Here is a 19,328-nt window from a genome sequence, read left to right as displayed (position 1 = left end):
AGGTGGCCAAAGTATTGGAGCCTCAGCTTCACGATCTGTCCTTCCAGTGAGCACTCAGGGCTGATTTCCTTAAGAATGGATACGTTTGATCTTCTTGCAGTCCGTGGGACTCTTGAGAGTCCCATGGACATATAAATTAGCACCTGCAAAACATATGCAGATTGGTGTCATGTCTGGGGAGAGGGGAAATTTTGATTAAATTCGCACAGATAGTTGAACCTACCTAATAGTGCTTTCCAAAATAATTTTCAAAGCAAAATGCAGTTCTTCAAAAATTATACTTCTGTGAATTTGGCAGTGCAGTTCTCTAGCCAAGTGAAGTGTAAGAAAAGGCATATACAGAAATGCACACATTAGTAAAAATATTATTATCATTATATTGTTATAGCATAATATTGTAACATTATTATTAATAATAAAAAATAATAATACACAAATGCTTTATATTAAGGAAGACTGGAGACAAACAAGTGTGTATTGGGATAAATTTGCACTGTAATACTGATGAATTGAATTTATTGAATTTTCATGAGGACTTTAAAAAAAGAACACTCACAAACTAATTAGAGATGTAGAGAACTGAACTTAATACTGGAAAAATAAGAAAAATAAGAAATAAGTGTTCCATATATGTATGAGGAACCAACTTTCGGAACAGTGTTTGGTTGTGTGTAAATAAGTGTGTGTGTTTGTGTATGTTAAGGAATTAGGGGAACCCTACAAGCAGGGTTGCTTGATGGTATGCAATCTGAAAAGGCCTGGTTTGTTGCTGTCAAGATACCCCTTGGTTGGGGCTCCGAAAGAGACTGTCTTGCAAAATGCTTTTAGGTTTCGTTTTCTGGCAAGAAGGAAACTAAAGAAAACACTGGCGGAACCAGGGATTTTCACCAAGCTGGGTTGAAGAAGGAGCCGAACAGTGGCAACGGCAGTGGCATTCTTGTCTAGAAGAACTAAAGGGAGACAGGTATGATGTTTGATGATGAGGGGGAAATAGAGGGGGATAGAAGCGTCTCGCTTCAGGGAGACCCAAGTGCATTCTGTGTGGGGAGAAGCAGAGTTACGGTGATCTGTTTAGCTCAGTTCTTTGTGAGCACAAGTTTCGTCTCCCACTAAAGATGATGACGTTGTATAGAAAAGTCAGGCAGCTTCACAGCGTTATAAATGTGTGTGTGTGTGTGTGTGTATATATATATATATATATATATATATAAATATATAAATATATATATATATATATATATATATATATATATATATAAACATGGCATTCAGTATTAAAATACCTTCTATGGTAAATGGGAACCAAGAAGTCCAGCTTTTAGGGAACCCACTGAAGACCCAAATTAAAATTTTATTTGGCATCTGTTTTGTTCTGTATGCTTAGAGGTGCCCACATCTTGGGGGTGAGCTTCAGTTGTTTCTCCAGACCTATTTAAATCTCCTGGCTGCTACATCCTCCTAGATGCCCTGGGCTGGATTCAGCTACCCGGTTCAAGAAAAACAGGGCTTTCTTCCCCTTTTTTTCCCTGCCCATCTTTTCCAACATACTCTTCAATGTTTCCAAGCTTTACACTTTCCAGCCTCATTATCTGCATACCTACCGTAAATTTAAGGCACCCCTCCCCCCTCAAAAAATAAAATAAAATACTAGGAACTGTAGTTTGTTATGGGTGCTGGAATTGTAGCACTGTATGGGGTGAACTGCAGTTCTCAGGGTTCTTTGCAGTGGAGGGTGTTCTTTAAATGTATGGTGTGTAACAATGAGGCTGGGAGGGGTAAACAGAGATTGTGTTTGAATCTCTTTGCTGTGTGAACTTGACAATGTGGAGTCCTCCTGATAACCATAGAGTTTACCAGCCAGAAAAGCCTTGTCAGCAAGTTATGGAAGGAGTAACTTGTGTCTGAGAGCTCTGCTGAATTGACTTGACTCTTGGTCTTCCAAGTTTTTCCATAGACCAGCACTCAAAACTGTGGCCACATGGAACTTCGGGATTATCAGTGGGAAGTCATTGATCCTGCCTTGGAGGGCAAAAATATCATAATTTGGCTGCCAACGGGTTCCGGAAAGACTCGGGCAGCTGTGTATGTGTGTAAGAGGCACATGGAGAGTGTACAGAAGAGCAAGGTGGCTGTGTTAGTCAACACGGTAAGGACCAGGTGATGTGGGTGGTTGGGAGACAGACAGTTCCTTACCAAAAGACAAGGTTTCAGTCTCATTTCCAAGAAAATGTTTCACTGCTGTATTCTTGCCCTGGCAGGTGCCTCTAGTGGACCAACACCTGAAGAATGAGTTTAGCGTCTTGCAGAATTGCTTCAACATTACAGCCATCAGTGGCGACAGCAGCCAGAAGCTGTTCTTCTCAGAAGTGTTGAAGATGAGTGACTTAATAATCTGCACAGCACAGATCCTTCAAAATGCCCTTATCAGCCAAGAGGAGGAGATGCACGTGGACCTGACAGGTGAGCATCTTGTGGGAAAGAGGTGTTATAAGAGCTTGCTGGGCCAAACCAGTGACCCATCTAGTGCAGCATCTTGTTCTCTCAACGGCCCACCAGATGCCTATGGGAAGCCTGGAAGCAGGTCCTGAGAACAAGAGCTCTCTCCCATCCTGCACTTGGTATTCAGAAGCATACTGATTCTCACAGTAGAGGTAGAACATAGGCATCATGGTTAGTAGCCATTGATAGCCTTGTCCTACATGAATTTGTCTAATCCTCTTTTAATGTGATCCCAGTTGATGGCCATAACTTCCTCTTGTGGGATGAACATAAGAGCCCAGCTGGATCAGATCAAAGCCCTATCTAGTCCAGCACCCTTTTCTCCACAGTGGCCAGCCAGTTGCTTCTGGAATGCCCACAAGGAGGACAGGAAGGAAACGCTGCTCCTCCACTGCTGGGTCATAATTCTGGGGCAACAAGCCTCATATAACCAACAAGCTTAAGTCTAATTAATGCATGAAGGGGTTAATACCATGGAGTACGCTGTCCTGCCAGGTTTAGCTATGACACTTGCTTTACCTGGGGAGGAAATAGGTAATCAAGCCTATTATCTTCCAGCATGTGAAGAGGTTTGAACTGGTCATCAGCCATTCTCGAGTTCCTATGCCAGGAACTTTCACCACTTTGTAACTAAGATAAGTTTTACTGCCTGTGCAATTTTCTGAAGTACATGAATCTGACCTCTGAAGTGTTCATAAATAAACCCTTTTAAACTTGTCACATGTGGGGGGTTTTTCCTATGCTGGAGGAAGAGACAAAATTTGGAAATGAACTTTTTAAGGAGATATTAAAGATCTAACAGCCTATATTTCCATACTTGGCTGTATATTTTGTGATGTCGTCGTCGTCATCATCTGTGCAGATTTCACCTTGTTGGTGATTGACGAGTGCCATCACACCCACAAAGGAACCGCCTACAACAAGATCATGGAGGGCTACCTCGAACGAAAGCTGAAGGGCGAAAAGAATTTACCACAGATCCTGGGGCTTACAGCCTCACTAGGTACGGGTGGTGCCAGCTCCCTGGAGGGAGCTCGGGAACACATTCTGCAGGTGAGTCCGATGGAAGACATTTGGCCCAAATATTGGAAGCATTATCATTGTTGCTCTCCCCCTTTTTAACCTTATTTCTATTCAGAGGCTGCTTTGGTCTGCAGCTGCAGGCCTGTTTCACACAAACACTAAATACATAGAAGGAGCATAGCTCATGTTAGAGTACTAAATCCCTGGCATCTGCAGCTGCAAGAGTCTTGTACAGCAGGTAATGGGAAAGACCTCTCTGCCTTGGACCCTTAAAACTTTCTATCAGTCAGAGAAGGCAGTACTACTTGGGGAGATTGACAAATAATCTCACCTGGTATAAGGTATCTTGCAATGCTCCAGATGAGGTGGTAACATATAGTACTGTTTCAACTGCAAGTGAGGGAATGCTCCACAAACACACACAGCCACAGCATATTAAGGAGAAAACCTTTTGCAGATACTTGACATGTATACAAGTGACAAAGGCATACTTGGGTTCCTCGCCCGTTTTCTTCCACTTTTATCACTTGTAGTCACCCACTGGTGTTTTAAGGGCTATAGGTCTGATCGTGGATTTAGCCGATGTCTCAAACGCTCGCGTGATTGACATAACCACTCCCTACAATTTGTTCTTTGAGCCAGTGTAGCCTAGTAGCTAGGGTGTTGGGCTAGGACCCGGGAGACCAAGGTTCAAACCCCACTCAGCCATGAAGCTCACTGGGTGACCTTGGGCCAGTCACAGTCTCTCATCTCAGTATAATCTACCTCACAGAGTAGCTGCCAGGATCAAATGGGGAGGGGGAAAGCCATGGAAGAAGAGCTCCTTGGAAGAAAAGTGGGATATAATTGTAATAATAAATGAGATACATATATATATAACCCTTTCCAGATCTGTGCCAACCTGGACACTGAGAGAATCATGTCTTCTGATAAACACAAGTTCTACGTTGATACTTACGGCCCACAACCCAAGAAGCAGTATAACCTGTCCCAACAAAGGCCTGAGGTAAGGTCCTCTTGGAACTACAGGGCAACTGTGAAGAGGCACCAGAGGCACCATGATGAGAAGGTGACTCTGGAGCTCTGAGCAAAGTAAAACATGCCCATAGGATTTTGTTTTCCTTGTCTGAATACGAACGCTCCCCTGATCTGTCATCTTCAGGACCCCTTTGCAGAACAACTGATGGAGATAATGGCACAGATATATAGTTACCTGAATGAGCCTGACTTGACTATGGATTTTGGTACCCAGATCTTCGAGCAGCAAATTGTGGTGCTTGAGAAGGAAGGTGAGGGCTCAGTAAGCGGCTTTGTAGTACACGAATATGGCGGGAGGGACAGGAAACATGTCCGCAGGCAGGTGAAGTGGCTTCCTTCCTGGAAATGGCTCCTAGTATGTTTCCCAGCTGACCTTTAAGGCCCTAAATGGCCTCAGTCCTGTACACCCGAAGGAGCATCTCCACCCCCATCGTTCAGCCTGGACACTGAAGTCCAGCACCGAGGGCCTTCTGGTGGTTCTCTCACTGTGAGAAGTGAAGTTACAGGAACCAGGCAGAGGGCCTTCTCAGTGATGGCGCCTGCCCTGTGGAACGCCCTCTCATCAGATGTCAAGGAAATAAGCAAATATCTTACTTTTAAAAGACATTTAGGGAAGTTTTTAATGTTTAATGCTTAATTGTGTTTTTAACATTCGGTTGGGAGCCCCCAGAGTGGCTGGGGAAACCCAGCCAGATGGGCGGGGTATAAATAATAATATTATTATTATTAATTATTATTATTATTATTATTATACCTGCATCCTAAGGTATTTTTCTGGAAAGTTTCGGGGATTGAATATAGGGTCTGTTACAAATGATCTTATCATAGAATGATAGAACCATAGAACTGTAGAGGTGGAAGAGAGTCCAAGGGTCATCTAGTCCAACCCCCTGCAATGCAGGAATCCCGCCCCTCCCCCCCCAGTACGGTTTACCTGGTGTGTTATTTATAGTCTTTCTATTGACAGCTGAAAGCCTTTGTATTCACCAGGCTTTTTAATGGCATTATAAATCTGGGGTGTAAACTATTTCATGCTGCTTTTTTGCAAATAGGGTTTTTGCCATCTTTTATTGTTGTTGTTTTTTTAATTATCATTGCATATTGCTTTCGTTGATAATTCTGTTGTAAGTCACTCAGGGGAAGTTGGTTGATGGGCAGCTATATGATTAATCATAACCATTATCTCATTAGTCTCTTTCACATTGTCAGGAGCAAAACGCTTTTGCCAAAAGACCCGAGTGTGTGCCTTACACCTACGTAAATACAATGATGCCCTGATGGTCAACGACACTGTGCGCATGATCGACGCCTACAAAATTCTGGATGAGTTTTACCTGCTGGAAAATGCTACTAAGGTGTTGCAGAACCCTGCTGAGCAGTACTTGGTCCGGCTCTTTGACAGTAAGTACAGTGTCTTACACTGAGAAATTTGATTCACAGAAACACCACCACTTTGTTCTGCTTGCATTTTAATGTGAAACTACCTAATTTGAACTTCTCAAGCCAATACACAAACTTAAGCAGGTATCCTTCAAAATTCACACTTCTCTGAATTTTGCAATGCAGTTCTCCAACCAATGTGTACAGAAATGAATATATTGAGGAAAGTGTGTACCAAAATGCATATATTAGTGAAAATTATGTACAATAATGTATTATATTAGGGGTTTGGGTTTTTGTTGGTTTTGGTTTTTTTTTTTTTGCAAAAGTGTGTGTATTAGTCAAAGCTGCATACAAAATGTGTTTGTTAGGAAAAATTCACACTAAAATGTTTATGAATGAGACCTTGTTAAAAGAAAATGCAGATTGCTGCAGAACTAAAGAAAACTGAATCAAAGACTGAAAAACTGAGAAATGGAGAGAAACCAAAACTGACTGATTGGTCCATTCCTTCTCTGAAATGAGGTGGGTGAGTTGGCCAAAAGAGTCCATATAAACAGAGGCCAGGAACAAGTTCCCAGTTCCATGTGATCAGCTAGGTCAGCACTTAAAACTACCGCTTGAAGAGAGACTCTTGAAGAAAGAGGAAGAAACAGAACTACATGGAAGTGGAAAGATGAAACTTCAGAAAAAAGAGGAGGAGGTGCTGCCCAGCAGACACTTTCTTTTGGAGAGGCTCGGCTGGATGCAGCACATCCAGGAATGACTTTTTTGGGCACCAGTAGTCAGACCACAACTGGATATGTAGTCCATTTCCCCCCAAACACCTCCAAAAAATATAACATTATGGCATTCAGTGCTGCTGACAAAGTGAACTATGCCACTTGGCACCAAGCAAAGATGGAGCGAGATCTCAGCAGTAAGAAGATCTACCAGGAAGAAGAGATGCCGGAGTTCGGAGCTGGCAGCGAGTTCAACTGCAACCTGCGTGAGGAGGCACAGTGCAAAAAATATGGCATCACATTAAAGGAGTTCAAGCTTGAAAACCAGCCCTGGATCCTGAAAGTCAATGGCAAGACTGGGCGCAAGTTCAAAGGTGTGAAAAAGGGTGGGGTGATAGAAAACACCTCCTACTACATCTTCACTCGGTGTCCAGGTGGCGCCTTTGAAGCCTTCCCAGTCAATAACTGGCAGAAATTCACACCCATTGCCAAGCTTCGCACGTTGACTGCAGAGGAAGCTGAGGAGGAGTGGGAGAGGCAGAACAAGGTTCTGAACCACTTTAGCATCATGCAGCAGCAGCGGCTGAAAGACCAAGGCGATGAAGAGCAGAAGGGGAAGAAAGACCCCCAAAAAGGGAGCTACCAAAAAAATCCATGACCTGGAAATGAGCTGGAGATGAGCTCAGATGACAGCGGGTTCAGTGATGTGGATGAGAAGAAATAAACCAAGCCCAAGAAGAAAGCCCCTCTGACAAAGAAAAAGAAGAAGGGATCTGACAATGAAGCCTTTGAAGACAGCGATGATGGGGACTTTGAAGGGCAAGAGGTGACTACATGTCTGGTGGACCCAGCAGCTCTGTGGAAGAAGCAGTGGGCAAGCCCAAAGTGACCAAAGAGGAAGACATCCCAAAAGGTATAGACGAAGCAAGCGAGAGTAGTGAAGATAGCAAGGAGGAGAAGAGAAGAAGGCCCCGACTCCCCAGAATAAAAAGAAAAAGAAAGACACCAGTGATGAGTCTGAGACGTCTGAGGACAGCGACATTGACAGTGAAGCATCTTTCACACTCTTCATGATGAAAAAGAAAACTCCTCCCAAGAAAGAACACAAGGGCTTGGTTAGCAACTCACAAGGGGATGCCCTTGGATGCTGGCACATCATCCACCTTGCGGGCTACAGCTAACAAAGTGGAGCAAGGAAAGCAATAGGCAGGGGCCAGTGATCTCACTGCAGCAAAGAGGCTGAAGTTGGACACTGGGCCCCAGGCCTCACCATCTCTGGGACATCTACCCCCCAGCCACAGTCAGGCAAGTCAACACCCAGCAGTATTGATGTGCAGCTGACAGAGGATGCCATGTGCTACTCCTTGACCAGAGGGCCCATGACCACAAAGGATTTTCTGAAGAAACTGCAGATCAAGAAAACGGGGCTGAGCAGTGAGCAGATGGCCAATACGCTGGCCGAGATCCTGAAGCGCCTCAATCCTGAGTGCAAGAACATTGATGACAAGATGCACTTCTTCCTCAAGGAATGTGGAGGGCAGAGGCTGGGCCAGATACAAACTGTCCTTTGGAATCCACCCTCCTGTTGGGCAGCTCTGAGCCCCCTTACATTTGGTTAGTAGCTGGGGGTGGCTACATCCTAGAACCACATGGATTGGGGAAAGCAAAAGAGCCATTCTCCTACCTTTGTGCTGGTGGGATTCAGGGGCAGTGAAAGGGGGCCGAAGACTGGGACAGTCTCATGAGAGGCATTGAAGCCATGATCTCTCTGAATTGGAATAGTTTTCTCTTTCACGTGGAGGAGTTCACAAATGAAAAGTTGCCATTTTTAGAATAAACAGGGGCATCTTTTTACACGCCCACAAACACCCACCCCACACCCTGTGTGTTCTCAAAAGCTGGAAGGCCTTGAGAGGTTAACCATTCTCCGCCGCGACTTGTTTTGCAACCAGTTCCAGTCTTCTCCCCTGGCCTCCCTCACCCAAAATCACAGAGACTCTGAGAAAGCCATTACTGGTACACAAATACTTTTCCTTGTATTTTTTTTTTTTTTAACACATTCTAAAATTGTGTGTGCTTTGGCAAACAGAGGAAGACACTGCTCAGCCTGAACCTGCCATGAGTTGCTTCCTCTAGCTGGATGCATAGAGTTGTTTTCAGTCTGCCCTAAAAAAGTTTTTGGGATTTTTTGGGGTAAAGCTTGGGATTCCAAATTTGACAAGAAATGGGAATAAATTAAGCAAATTGGAAAAAGAAAGAAAGAAAAAAGAGGAGGAGCTAACAAGTGAAAAGAAACTGTTTATGAGACTGACTGCTCTCCAATAGACACTGTTGCCATAAGCTGCAGTGGGTCATTTGAAGTTTTGTGGGTTTTGTTTTTTCACTTACTGTTACATTGTTGATTGGTTGTGTTAACTGTTTTTAATCTGTAAGATAAAGTAATACTCTTCCTAATCATCAGACTCAAGAGCTGAGATCTGTGTGCTGTGCACTTTCTTTGCAGGCTACAAAGCACGCCTCTTGGCCATTGCTCAAGACAAGGGCTTTGAGAATCCCAAACTTGATGAGCTGCAGAAAGTCCTCCAGAATCAATTCCAAGAACTGGAGAGCTCGCGGGGCATTGTGTTCACCCGGACACGTCAGTGCGCTCATTGCCTTCACCAGTGGGTACAGGAGAACCAGAACTTGCGTGAACTTGGGATCAAGGCTGCTGTGTTGACCGGGGCTGGCTTCAGCAGTCAGACAAAACACATGACCCAGGTAACATTAACAGTTCTCCCACAGATCAAGTGAGGGATGTTGGAGGGGACCTTAGGGTAGATTCATAGTTGTATGCATATTACTTGATTTCTCTTGGGTTGATATATCGTAGAAGAACACGTCAACTGACTCCATTGAAAGCCACTGTGTTAGAGGTAACACCAGGCGACAAGAGTTTTGCTTGCGATGGTTGATTCATTCAACTGAGGTTGTAGGTGCCAAGGACTGAAATACGCTTGTGTGAACTGACTTCAAGAGAGGGGGCAATGCAGCACATTAAAACGAAGAAGAAAAATAGGGTACCAAATGCAAAAGAAGCCCAGTCTTTGGCACGCTCCACAGCTGTCTTGCAGCCACCAAGATTTTCTCTGAGAACAGATCCTGTATAACATAAAAATGGAGCACACAGGTCACCATCAGCTGCAGGGTGGGCCTGGCTTCCTCCTAGCTTTGAAGCTGAATTGGCAGGTGTACCAATTATTGAATTAGAACAGTAGGTGGTCTATTAGATTTGTGCTTTTCTCCATGCTTCACACAGACACAAAGTTTTAATTCCAAAATTAGTCCAGGGATATTGGGGGAGGTGCCAGGGAAGCAGATTTCTTGACAACATCTATTGGAATATTCTAGAAGAAACTTGTAAATGGCCTTGAACAAGTTGCTAGGCAATGGAAATTTTTCTTAGCAACAGGTGTCCTTATCAGGGCATGTGATCCACTAAGTCTGGGCCAGCGTAAATGAGTATGTGAACGAGCCAGCATTAGATCTCTGGCCAGATGGCTAAAAAGAGAGAAAGAATATGTTTCTTCATTTGTTTTTATTTTATTATTAATGACCAGTGTAAAGTTTTGTACATAATAAAGACCCCGAGAAACAAAACCAAATGGTGTTTATTCCTGTAATGGGAATTTCACTAAGAGATAGCTGGAATGCTGCTGCTGCTTTAAAGAAGTAAAAGATGCAGGAAAATATTTCTGTAAAAAGAACTCTGCTACAGAAAGGAAAGAAAACCCAAGAGTTTTCTTTTTCTGCTTATGACCCAGCAATTCAACAACGTGCACAGCTAGTTTTTGTATCAAAGCTATAATTCCCCCCCCCCAAAAAAAATTTAGACCTGGAAAGGGATCATGTGCTCAGATAGAATGCAAAGGTGCTTTTAGAGTGCTCTAAAAATGTTAGGAGCATCCTTTTGTGCCCTTAGGTAAAGGTAAAGGGACCCCTGACCATTAGGTCCAGTCGTGACCGACTCTGGGGTTGCGGCACTCATCTCACTTTATTGGCCGAGGGAGCCAGCGTACAGCTTCTGGGTCATGTGGCCAGCATGACTAAGCCGCTTCTGGTGAACCAGAGCAGCGCACGGAAATGCCATTTACCTTCCCGCCGGAGCGGTACCTATTTATCTACTTGCACTTTGACGTGCTTTCGAACTGCTAGGTGGGCAGGAGCAGGGACCAAGCAACGGGAGCTCACCCCGTCACGTGCCCTTATTGTCCTGCAAACACACATTTCAAGAGGGCAGTCCCAGTTGCTCTGAAGGCCAAACTTTATGTGATGTTAACCGCTTGCGTTCTGGGGGTTGAGGACGCAAGAGAAGCTTCAGCCCACTGCCTCAACAAGCTCCACATCTTTTCCACCCTATCTTGGGTTGTTTCCTCCAGCAACAGCAGAAAGAAGTCATCTATCAGTTCCGCAAAGGGACCCTCAATCTGCTCTTCTCCACCAGCGTGGCTGAAGAGGGGCTGGACATCCCCGAGTGTAATATCGTCGTCCGCTATGGACTGATGACGAACGAGATTGCCATGATGCAGGTTAGTCAGCACTACTCTTGGGGGGAACTTGTTGGAATTCACTCTTGACCTCTGCCATGGGGAGCCTTACAGTGCTCAGTATATCCTAGGAGGACATGCTACAGAGGCCCAAACCCTGGTTCTTTTATTCCAGGCCCTGGGTCTCCTGCTTCCTTTTAGTTGCTTTTTTATACTCATCACCGTAAAAAAATCAACCTTTGTTATAGGGCAGCTGAGCACACCGCAGAGTGCAGTGCCAGTGAGACCCCTGTCATCCGCCCTCTTCATTTGTCCATATACAGATAAACTCTTATATGGGACAATTTATATCGGGGCGGGGGACTGTGCCCCAAGTCCTTTAAGTAACCAGCAATTCCCCAATATAATATGGCTATCCAGCATGACAGAGGACAATGTGGTTATAATGGGAAATGATGGATGAGTGGACCACGTGGCTATACCTTGTTTGTCTCTACATTGTTCCATCCTTATTTCAGACATCACAATATATTGATATATCACGATGTTTAGCTGGGGATATATCGTGATGTTGAAAGCCGGGTATCGCCCAGCTCTACCTAAGGGGACAGGCAAAAGAGGAGCAGCTGGGCTGGATTTCTAGGGAAGGACGCAAGCACTCTTCTCGTCACCTTTTCAGGCCAGGGGACGTGCCCGTGCCCCGGACAGCACCTGCTGTGTTTTGGCCAAGGCCAATAGCAAGGAAGTCGCCCGTGAGAAGCTCAATGAGACCCTGGAGGTCCTGATGGAGAAAGCGATTGTGTGGGTGCAGCAGCTGCAGCTGCAACAGCCTCAACGAGAATACCGCCTAAAGGTAAAAGGACGTTTTTGGGAAAGGGGGTAGCCGGTGGATGCACAGAGCTGATAGAAGCAAGGGTGGAGGAAGCCATCGGTAAAGGAGTAAAACCATGCATTTTTGGGGGGGGGGTGGACTTTTTTGGGAGGTGGGGAGAGAATAACACACTTTGAGGCAAGTAATACATGCAGGAAAATCACATAGTTCAGCTCTTCCTGGACTATCTCTTCAGAATATGGAGGGGGAGATGCACATCTGAATGCTCTCTCATGTATAAACATTAAAAAAATACCTGGAGAAACCAGTGTAGCTAGAGGGGGTTGGTGCTTTTTCAACTCAAGGCCCACATTCCCTAATTGGGAACCTTCGGAGCGCCATATACCAGTGAGGGGGATGGTGAGGCTGGGGGCAACACAGAGCAGACATGACTCTTATTTATCTATATTTATCTATGGTTGTGAACGGGATCCATTCCGGAGGCCCGTTCACAACATGAATAGAACACAACCCGCAGCGGCGCGTCTGCACATGCGCAGATTGCGATTTGCCACTTCTGCGCATGCGCGAGCGGCAAAACCTGGAAGTAACCCTTTCCAGTACTTCCAGGTTGCCGTGGGACGCAACCTGAAAAAATGTATCATGAAGCAAACGTAACATGAGATATGACTGTATATAGTAATTCCATTCCTGACATACAAAAGTCACGAGGTCAATGCGTGCTCGTTCACACTCACACCCCTTTCCGTTTGGGCAAGCGAGACACTACCAGAGTTCAGGGACACTTGGGAGATGCCAGCTGAGGTGGGTGCACGCTCTGCCTTCCCCCACCAGCATATGGGGTGGAGGAGTGTAGCGGGGGGGGGGGGGAGAGCGAGGCTCAGCACATGACTGAGAACAGCTGGCCTTGAGGGTTGAAAGCAGTAGGATAAACAAGGCAAGTCAGTAATTTACTTAGAAATTAACTCCTAGAATAGAGGAATAGAGGAACAGAATTGTGAGGGTTCTGCAATCAGAAGAATTGATCAAAAGATGCTCCTGTGGGCATATAGGACTCACCAGAACCCCTCAGTGAATGATAGATGGTTAAAGAGCTCTGAGGGCACAATGAGCCTAAGCAAAACCCTTATGACTGAAGGGAAAACAGTGAGTCATCTTGCAGACATGTTCCTGCAAAAACATTCAAGTAAGGTATGGAGCAGGCCTGGGAACGGGTGTGGCCTTGGAAAAATCCCAACGGCTGGCTAGAGAGGGCTGCATTTGGCCCCTGCACCTGAGTGTCCAACTAGGTCTAAGGAGACCCAGTTTCTAATCCTCTCCCCCCCCCCCATGAAGTTCATTGGGTAGCCTTGGGCTACTCTAACCTAACAGGGTTGTGAGGATAAAAGGGTGGAGGGAACCAAGCTCTTTGGAGGAGATAGGGATATAAAACTAGTCCATTAGGGAGAAAGTTAGGTTAGGAACCTTCTTTCCAAAGCTCTGGGCTTTCCTTGAACAGGAAGTTGTGCTGTTCGCTTTTAATTAGGGGGCATTCTGAAGTGGTACAGCCCTGCAAGACCTTCAACATCCTGAATATGTAGCTGTGCTGTGGGGAAAAGATGTTATTGCTCATTTATGGCTAAAAGACTGGCTACTTCTCGAAGACACTGACGTACTGGACCTGGAAGGTTTTAACAATGCTTTTGGTTGGCATGCATACTTATGGTATGACAAAGTTAAGATCAATAAGGCCTTTAAGAACCATATTGTCAGGAAAGCAGTGTTTAATGTCTGGACAAAATATAAAGACTTATTGGAAAATAAAACTCCAAGGTGGCTTTCACCTCTGGAGGCTAAGGCCCGAAAAAGACCCAATATGGAGGCCAAATGGCCAAAATATTGGGAAATATTAGAAAAAGATGGAGAAAATTGGAAATTGCAGAGTTTGGAGAAAATGAAGGATAAGGTGCGAGACTGGTTACATTATGCTCAGATTAAAGAAGTTTTTAAAAATGACAAAAAGTTAGGGTTCCAGGTGGAGAAATCGAAGTTAGAAACAGAATTGTTAGAACCAAAGACTAAGGTACTATCCAGAATGTATAACTTGCTGTTAAAATGGAATACACAAGACGAAATGGTTAAATCGGTTATGATAAAATGGGCACAGGACATTGGGCATAACATTATGTTTGAGGACTGGGAAAGGTTGTGGACCACTGGGCTGAACTTCACCGCATGTAATGCTCTGAAGGAAAATGTAATGAAAATGATATATAGATGGTACATGACCCCAGTTAAACTTGCCAAAATATACCATTCGTCTGATAATAAATGTTGGAAATGTAAAGAAAATGAAGGAACATTCTTTCACCTCTGGTGGACATGCCCTAAGGTGAAGGTCTTCTGGGAAATGATATATAATGAGCTGAAAAAGGTATTTAAGTATACCTTCACTAAGAAACCAGAGGCCTTCCTTCTGGGTATTGTCGGCCAGAAGGTGCTAAAGAAGGACCGAACATTCTTTATGTATGCAACAACGGCAGCAAGGATACTCATCGCAAAAAACTGGAAAACTCAAGATCTACCCACACTGGAAGAGTGGCAGATGCAGCTGATGGACTATATGCAACTGGCCGAGATGACTGGCAGAATCCGTGATCTGGGAGAAGAGAAGATGGAGGAAGACTGGGAGAAATTCAAGATGTATCTACAAAAACATTGTAATTTGGTTGAATGTTAAGAAGGATGCTAGATTATAAAAAATTGGCCACCACTAAATTAGATTTAAATTTGATGATAAGTGAGACTAAAAGAAAATATAAAAATTTTTTAGAAGAAGTGCTAGATTATATTGGAATGAGTGGACATGAGATTGTAAACAAGTTGATAATTTGTTTGGAAAAAACTTTTAACGATGTAAATGGGAGCGGGAGACGCGAGGGAGTCCAAAGAAGTGATGAAATTATGTTTGTGACAGAAGTAAGATTGTTTATTGTTTGTGCATTTATATTTAAAAACTTTAATAAATATTTATTAAAAAAAAATATGTTATTGCTCATTTAAGGCACACAGAGGGCTGTTGCAATTTTCATTTGTGACAGTCCTAGGAAGGGAGGAAATTGCTCCCGTTTTGTATAGGGGAAATAGTGGCTAGCCATTACTTTCTCCAGATCTTTCAGGAACAGTTAAGCTGAAGAAGATGTGAAACATGAAATGCTATTCGTTGGACCATGTTGTGTCTGAATAATTAAGCTATATAACACTGAAAGAAAGTAGGCTAAAACTTAAGCAATGGTTTGCTGTGCAGCTATTTTACATTTTCCAGTGGGTAGAACAGAAGAAGCATCAATGGTAGTGCATTGGGAGAGGAATACTCTCCAGGCTGGCAAACCTGAAGAAATGGAGGGTGGCGGGAGGAGATTCTAGAATGAATTTTTTAGAACCAGATTCTCTGGCTACTTCTCACCTGCAGGCTCTCCCGGCTCAGACCCAATTAGCTAACTCCCTTTGTCCCTCCTAGATTGAAAAGCTTCAGCGTGACGCTGTTGTCGGCCGCAGGGTGCGGGATGCTGAACGCGAGCAACAACGCCGCCTGCACGATCCAGACTCTGTGTGTTTCTACTGCATCAACTGCAATGTGGCAGCCTGCTATGCCAGCGACCTGCGCCTAATAGAGAATATGCACCGCATAAACATCAACCCCGACTTCAGGTGAGTAAAGGTAAGAAGACCAGAAGCTTTTAGAATCTCCATTCTGCTTGCCTCATCTGAACAGAAAGCAATAGGGGAGACAACCCAGAGTGTGGCTGTTGCTCTGCCAACTTTGGCTGAGGTTGACCCAACGTTTTTCTAAGTCAGAGCTGCCCCAACCAACTTATGCTTGTTCACAGAATGGAAGGGAAAGGGACTTTGGTCCTCCTCCTCAGTATTTTTGAAGAAAAAGAAGGGCCTCAGATGATCCAGGCACAGTTCTAAGAATATGCACAATATATGCCTAGATCATATCAAAAGGCCATCTGTCACCAGATGTTGTTGGACTACAGCTTCCATCATCTCTGACAATTGGCTTTGCTGGGTCTTGTGACTCCAGGAACATCTGGAGTGCCACAGATTGGCCATCCCGGTGGAAGGCACTATGCATGCTGATGAGAAACTATAAATACGGCTGCTGCTGGAGTTGAGGATCAGTCAAGAGCGTTTCAATGCAGCAGTAAAGTCTTAGCCTGCAAAGGGCTTTGTACTGTTCCAATGAAACTGTAACAGTAAGAGAATGAGAAGTGCTCTGGGGATGCAAACCTCTTTGAGGTCACTTGTGACAAAAAGTGGTATCTAAACACAGTAAACAATCCAGCATCCTTTTTTAACAGCAGCCAGACACAAGCAGGGCATAGATTAGAGCCTTCCCTTTTGTTTCCACCTGGAATTTAATTCTTAAAAGGGATACTGCTAATAAACATGGAAATTCAGTTTTGTTATTATGGCTGCTACCTATTCATAGACATATCTGCCTTGTAGTTGGACAGTCTTAGGTAGTCAAAAGCCATTTCCGGTAACAAACTCCATAAAGTGAAGAATGCCTTGTCAAAAAAATAATTGAACCTGTTAGATATGTAAAGTTTTATGTAGTTGTGCATAGGGGTGGGCACCTGGATGGAAGAGCTTTTGTATATGTAATACTTATGGCATGTGGTGCAGTATTTACAACAGAACAAAAAGGAAGCTCACTGAAAATGACCCTCAAACACATTACCTTTCTACTCAGCAACTGAAATAAGTATCTAGGTTGCAACAGATTTGTGTATTCAGCTGGTCTCACAAGCAATAAATTAAGTAACCAGTTTGTTGTTGTTCCCTATTTAGTCCGTACTACAGAGCATCACATAGCCATGTGGTGATTCCTCGCGAGTTTAGGGACTGGAAGCCAGGCAGCTCCATCAGCTGCAGTAATTGCGGGCAGGTAAGTGCAACCAGGACTTAGGCATTGCTGCTGTAGGGTGCATTTTTGTTAATTCGCCTACTTTTGGGACTTTTTGTTGTATTTGATGAGAGAGAATGGGTGGCTAGGTAAAGGATTGTAAGATCTGGGACAAAGGATACGACCAGTCTCATAGCCACTAGATTCATTCTTGGGACAACACCCACCTCCAGCCAGTTTTTAAAACTTCCAAGGTCTGGAAACTTGGACATCTCAGTAAGAGATGCCAGATTCCATATTTGAACATGTAGCCATGTAGATTCCTTGATCTCCCTAAGGTTTAAATGCTGTGTATCTCTCCCTTTCATGGGAATCTGTAATTAGTCTAGGCAGTAGCTACTCTACAAAAGAGGTCTTGGGAGCAAGGGGCGAGGGTGTATGAAGCCTGGCAGTAGGCTACATGTTTCACCATTAATTATGGGTTCTAGCCCCAAGGGAATTGTGCTCACTCTGCCTCCTGCTCTTCACATTACTTCTGTCCAACTGGGCGTGAGGAAACCTGTCGTGTAGCTGAGTCTTCTAACTGGTCCTTGGAGCTAGAATAGAAGGCAGAACATGCATTACAGATCAGTAGGCAAGTGCCAAGAACCCAATCAGCCAAGCTCCAGTAATTAAACCTTTGCAAATATTAGTTGGGTGCAGCTGAAAGATGCAAAAGAGGACAGGGCCCCTGCAGGTGCAGCTTGCATGACCACCTGCTGGAACTCCCTCTTCTCCCCAGCTGGTCTGTATTTTGAAACTCTGCATCTCTAGGCATCCATGGCGAACATAGTTACATACAGTCAAGCTTGCTGAAATCAATTAGCCTCAGGGTGTTTAACTGCATTGGATTGAGGAGCTGGACTACATATTTGAACGGTTGTATAATAGTAATAATAATAATATATTTATACCCCAACAAAATATTAAAATACAGTAATGCATCAAACATTAAAAGCTTCCCTAAACAGGGCTGCCTTCAGATGTCTTCTAAAAGTCTGGTAGATGTTGTTCTCTTTGACATCTGGTGGGAGGGCGTTCCACAGGGCGGACGCCACTACTAAGAAGGCCCTCTGCCTGGTTCCCTGTAGCTTGGCTTCTCGCAGTGAGGGAGCCGCCAGAAGGCCCTCGATGCTGGACCTCAGTGTCCGGGTAGAACAATGGGCGTGGAGACGCTCCTTCAGATATACTAGACCGAGGCCAATTCAGTATTCTATCAGACAAAACAAAATGCATCCCTTTCTCCCTAGAGATTATTGGCTTGATTATGAAACACTGTAGAGTTCTTTCCTAATTGATTAGTCTTAAAATTCCTAGGTCACAGTTCAGTGAAAATGGTTTTGTGTTTTGTCTACTTTTGGCATGGGCTAACGCTTTCCCCAACTAAGTGGCACCCTTTTGAAACCTGGGTGGAGCTTGTCAATAACCTAACTGACCTGCTTTTTCTCCATACAGGAATGGGGCATGGAAATGATCTACCGGGAAGTCAAACTTCCCATGCTTGCCATCAAGCATTTTGTGGTGGAAACTCCAGACGGCCGAAGGACCTACAAGCAGTGGAGCAAAGTTACCTTTGACATCAAAGAGTTTGACTATTTTGAATACTGTACTACTAATGCCTTGCTGGACAGCTAAGACATGGGGGAAAAGTGAAAAATGAACTAGTGCCCTCTAATATACCCAGTGTTTTGCATCCATAGGACATAATGTTAATAACCATAATGTCATAATGTCAAATCAATGCATAATGCCTTTGGGAAAACACCAGAGGCTGAAAGATGAAAGTTGGGGAAATTCTCAGGAACATTTCATGAAAAAGCACAGGTGATTAGGGTGGGAAGAGAAACTTCACGGCCACTAACAAGTCTTATCTACCTGAAACGGCTGTCTGGTTCTCTAAAACAAGAGGCTGGTCAGGGAAAATGCCTTATATTAGTGATGTCAAACTTGCAATTAAAATATATATTTCAGGGAGGGCTGGATTCTATGAAGGAAGTGTGTCTGTCTGTAGGATGTGTTTGTGTGTCTTGCTGTAAAATATTCCACATCCCTCATGCAGTCTGGTGTATAGTGTCACTCTATCAACCACTGCTTGTTGTTTTTTTTAATTGGATCTTGCAGGGGCTGATCTATAACCTGGAAGCCCACTAGATTTGTAATTCTACTATGATATAGTCTATAAAATAAACAATATTAACCTACACTATGTAGAACGTGTCATTTTATTCCCCTATCTATTCCTTAAGTGTGTTATCCTTGCTTTATAAATCACCTGCATTTAATTCCTCAACATTACCAACAAGACTGACCACACTGGTGATGACAAAAGAATTTTAAGCCTAGTATAACTACACAGAGAAATGCACAAGAGCACT

The 19,328-nt window shown here is 44.0% G+C and overlaps 1 protein-coding gene, 1 long non-coding RNA gene and 1 pseudogene across 4 annotated transcripts; 2 read left to right on the top strand and 1 right to left on the bottom strand.

The window, feature by feature from the left end:
* Positions 1 to 153: 153 nt before the first annotated feature.
* On the top strand, positions 154 to 19,156 carry DHX58 (DExH-box helicase 58). Of its 2 annotated transcripts, none has more exons than XR_014160797.1 (13): positions 154 to 964; positions 1,944 to 2,146; positions 2,259 to 2,460; positions 3,362 to 3,552; positions 4,412 to 4,528; positions 4,685 to 4,811; positions 5,770 to 5,961; positions 9,166 to 9,422; positions 11,081 to 11,230; positions 11,868 to 12,041; positions 15,520 to 15,720; positions 16,860 to 16,956; positions 18,409 to 18,424. XR_014160797.1 is itself a non-coding variant. In XM_081878903.1 (13 exons), the coding sequence occupies exons 2-13, from the start codon at positions 1,979 to 1,981 to the stop codon at positions 18,586 to 18,588; spliced, it is 2,046 nt and encodes a 681-aa protein (XP_081735029.1). In that variant the 5' UTR covers positions 829 to 964; positions 1,944 to 1,978; the 3' UTR covers positions 18,589 to 19,156. The 2 variants fall into 2 exon arrangements, 1 of the variants encoding a protein (XP_081735029.1); XM_081878903.1 differs by having other exon boundaries at positions 829 to 964; positions 15,520 to 15,710; positions 18,409 to 19,156.
* On the top strand, positions 6,267 to 8,516 carry LOC309351341 (general transcription factor IIF subunit 1 pseudogene; annotated as a pseudogene). The gene has a single exon. The product of its transcript is annotated as a general transcription factor IIF subunit 1 pseudogene (transcript).
* LOC309351394 lies at positions 9,429 to 17,634 on the bottom strand. The gene is made up of 3 exons (XR_014160820.1): positions 17,424 to 17,634; positions 15,466 to 15,666; positions 9,429 to 10,202 (listed from the first exon to the last, which is right to left on the bottom strand). It is a non-coding gene; the product is annotated as an uncharacterized lncRNA (long non-coding RNA).
* Positions 19,157 to 19,328: the final 172 nt, after the last annotated feature.

Source organism: Podarcis erhardii, assembly GCF_964252035.2.
Source record: "Podarcis erhardii genome assembly, chromosome: 10".
NCBI classification, from domain to species: Eukaryota; Metazoa; Chordata; class Lepidosauria; order Squamata; family Lacertidae; genus Podarcis; species Podarcis erhardii.
The sequence above is the reverse complement of the archived record's forward strand: the minus strand, read 5'-3'. Positions and strand labels throughout refer to the sequence as shown.

What these genes read in the sequence shown, in the direction of transcription:
- DHX58 (XM_081878903.1), top strand. Translation starts at nt 1,979, where the DNA reads ATGGAACTTCGGGATTATCAGTGGGAAGTCATTGATCCTGCCTTGGAG. An exon ending in GATGCACGTGGACCTGACAG is followed by an intron (nt 2,461 to 3,361) that starts GTGAGCATCTTG and finishes TCATCTGTGCAG; the next exon opens with ATTTCACCTTGTTGGTGATT. An exon ending in AACATCAACCCCGACTTCAG is followed by an intron (nt 15,711 to 16,859) that starts GTGAGTAAAGGT and finishes TTCCCTATTTAG; the next exon opens with TCCGTACTACAGAGCATCAC.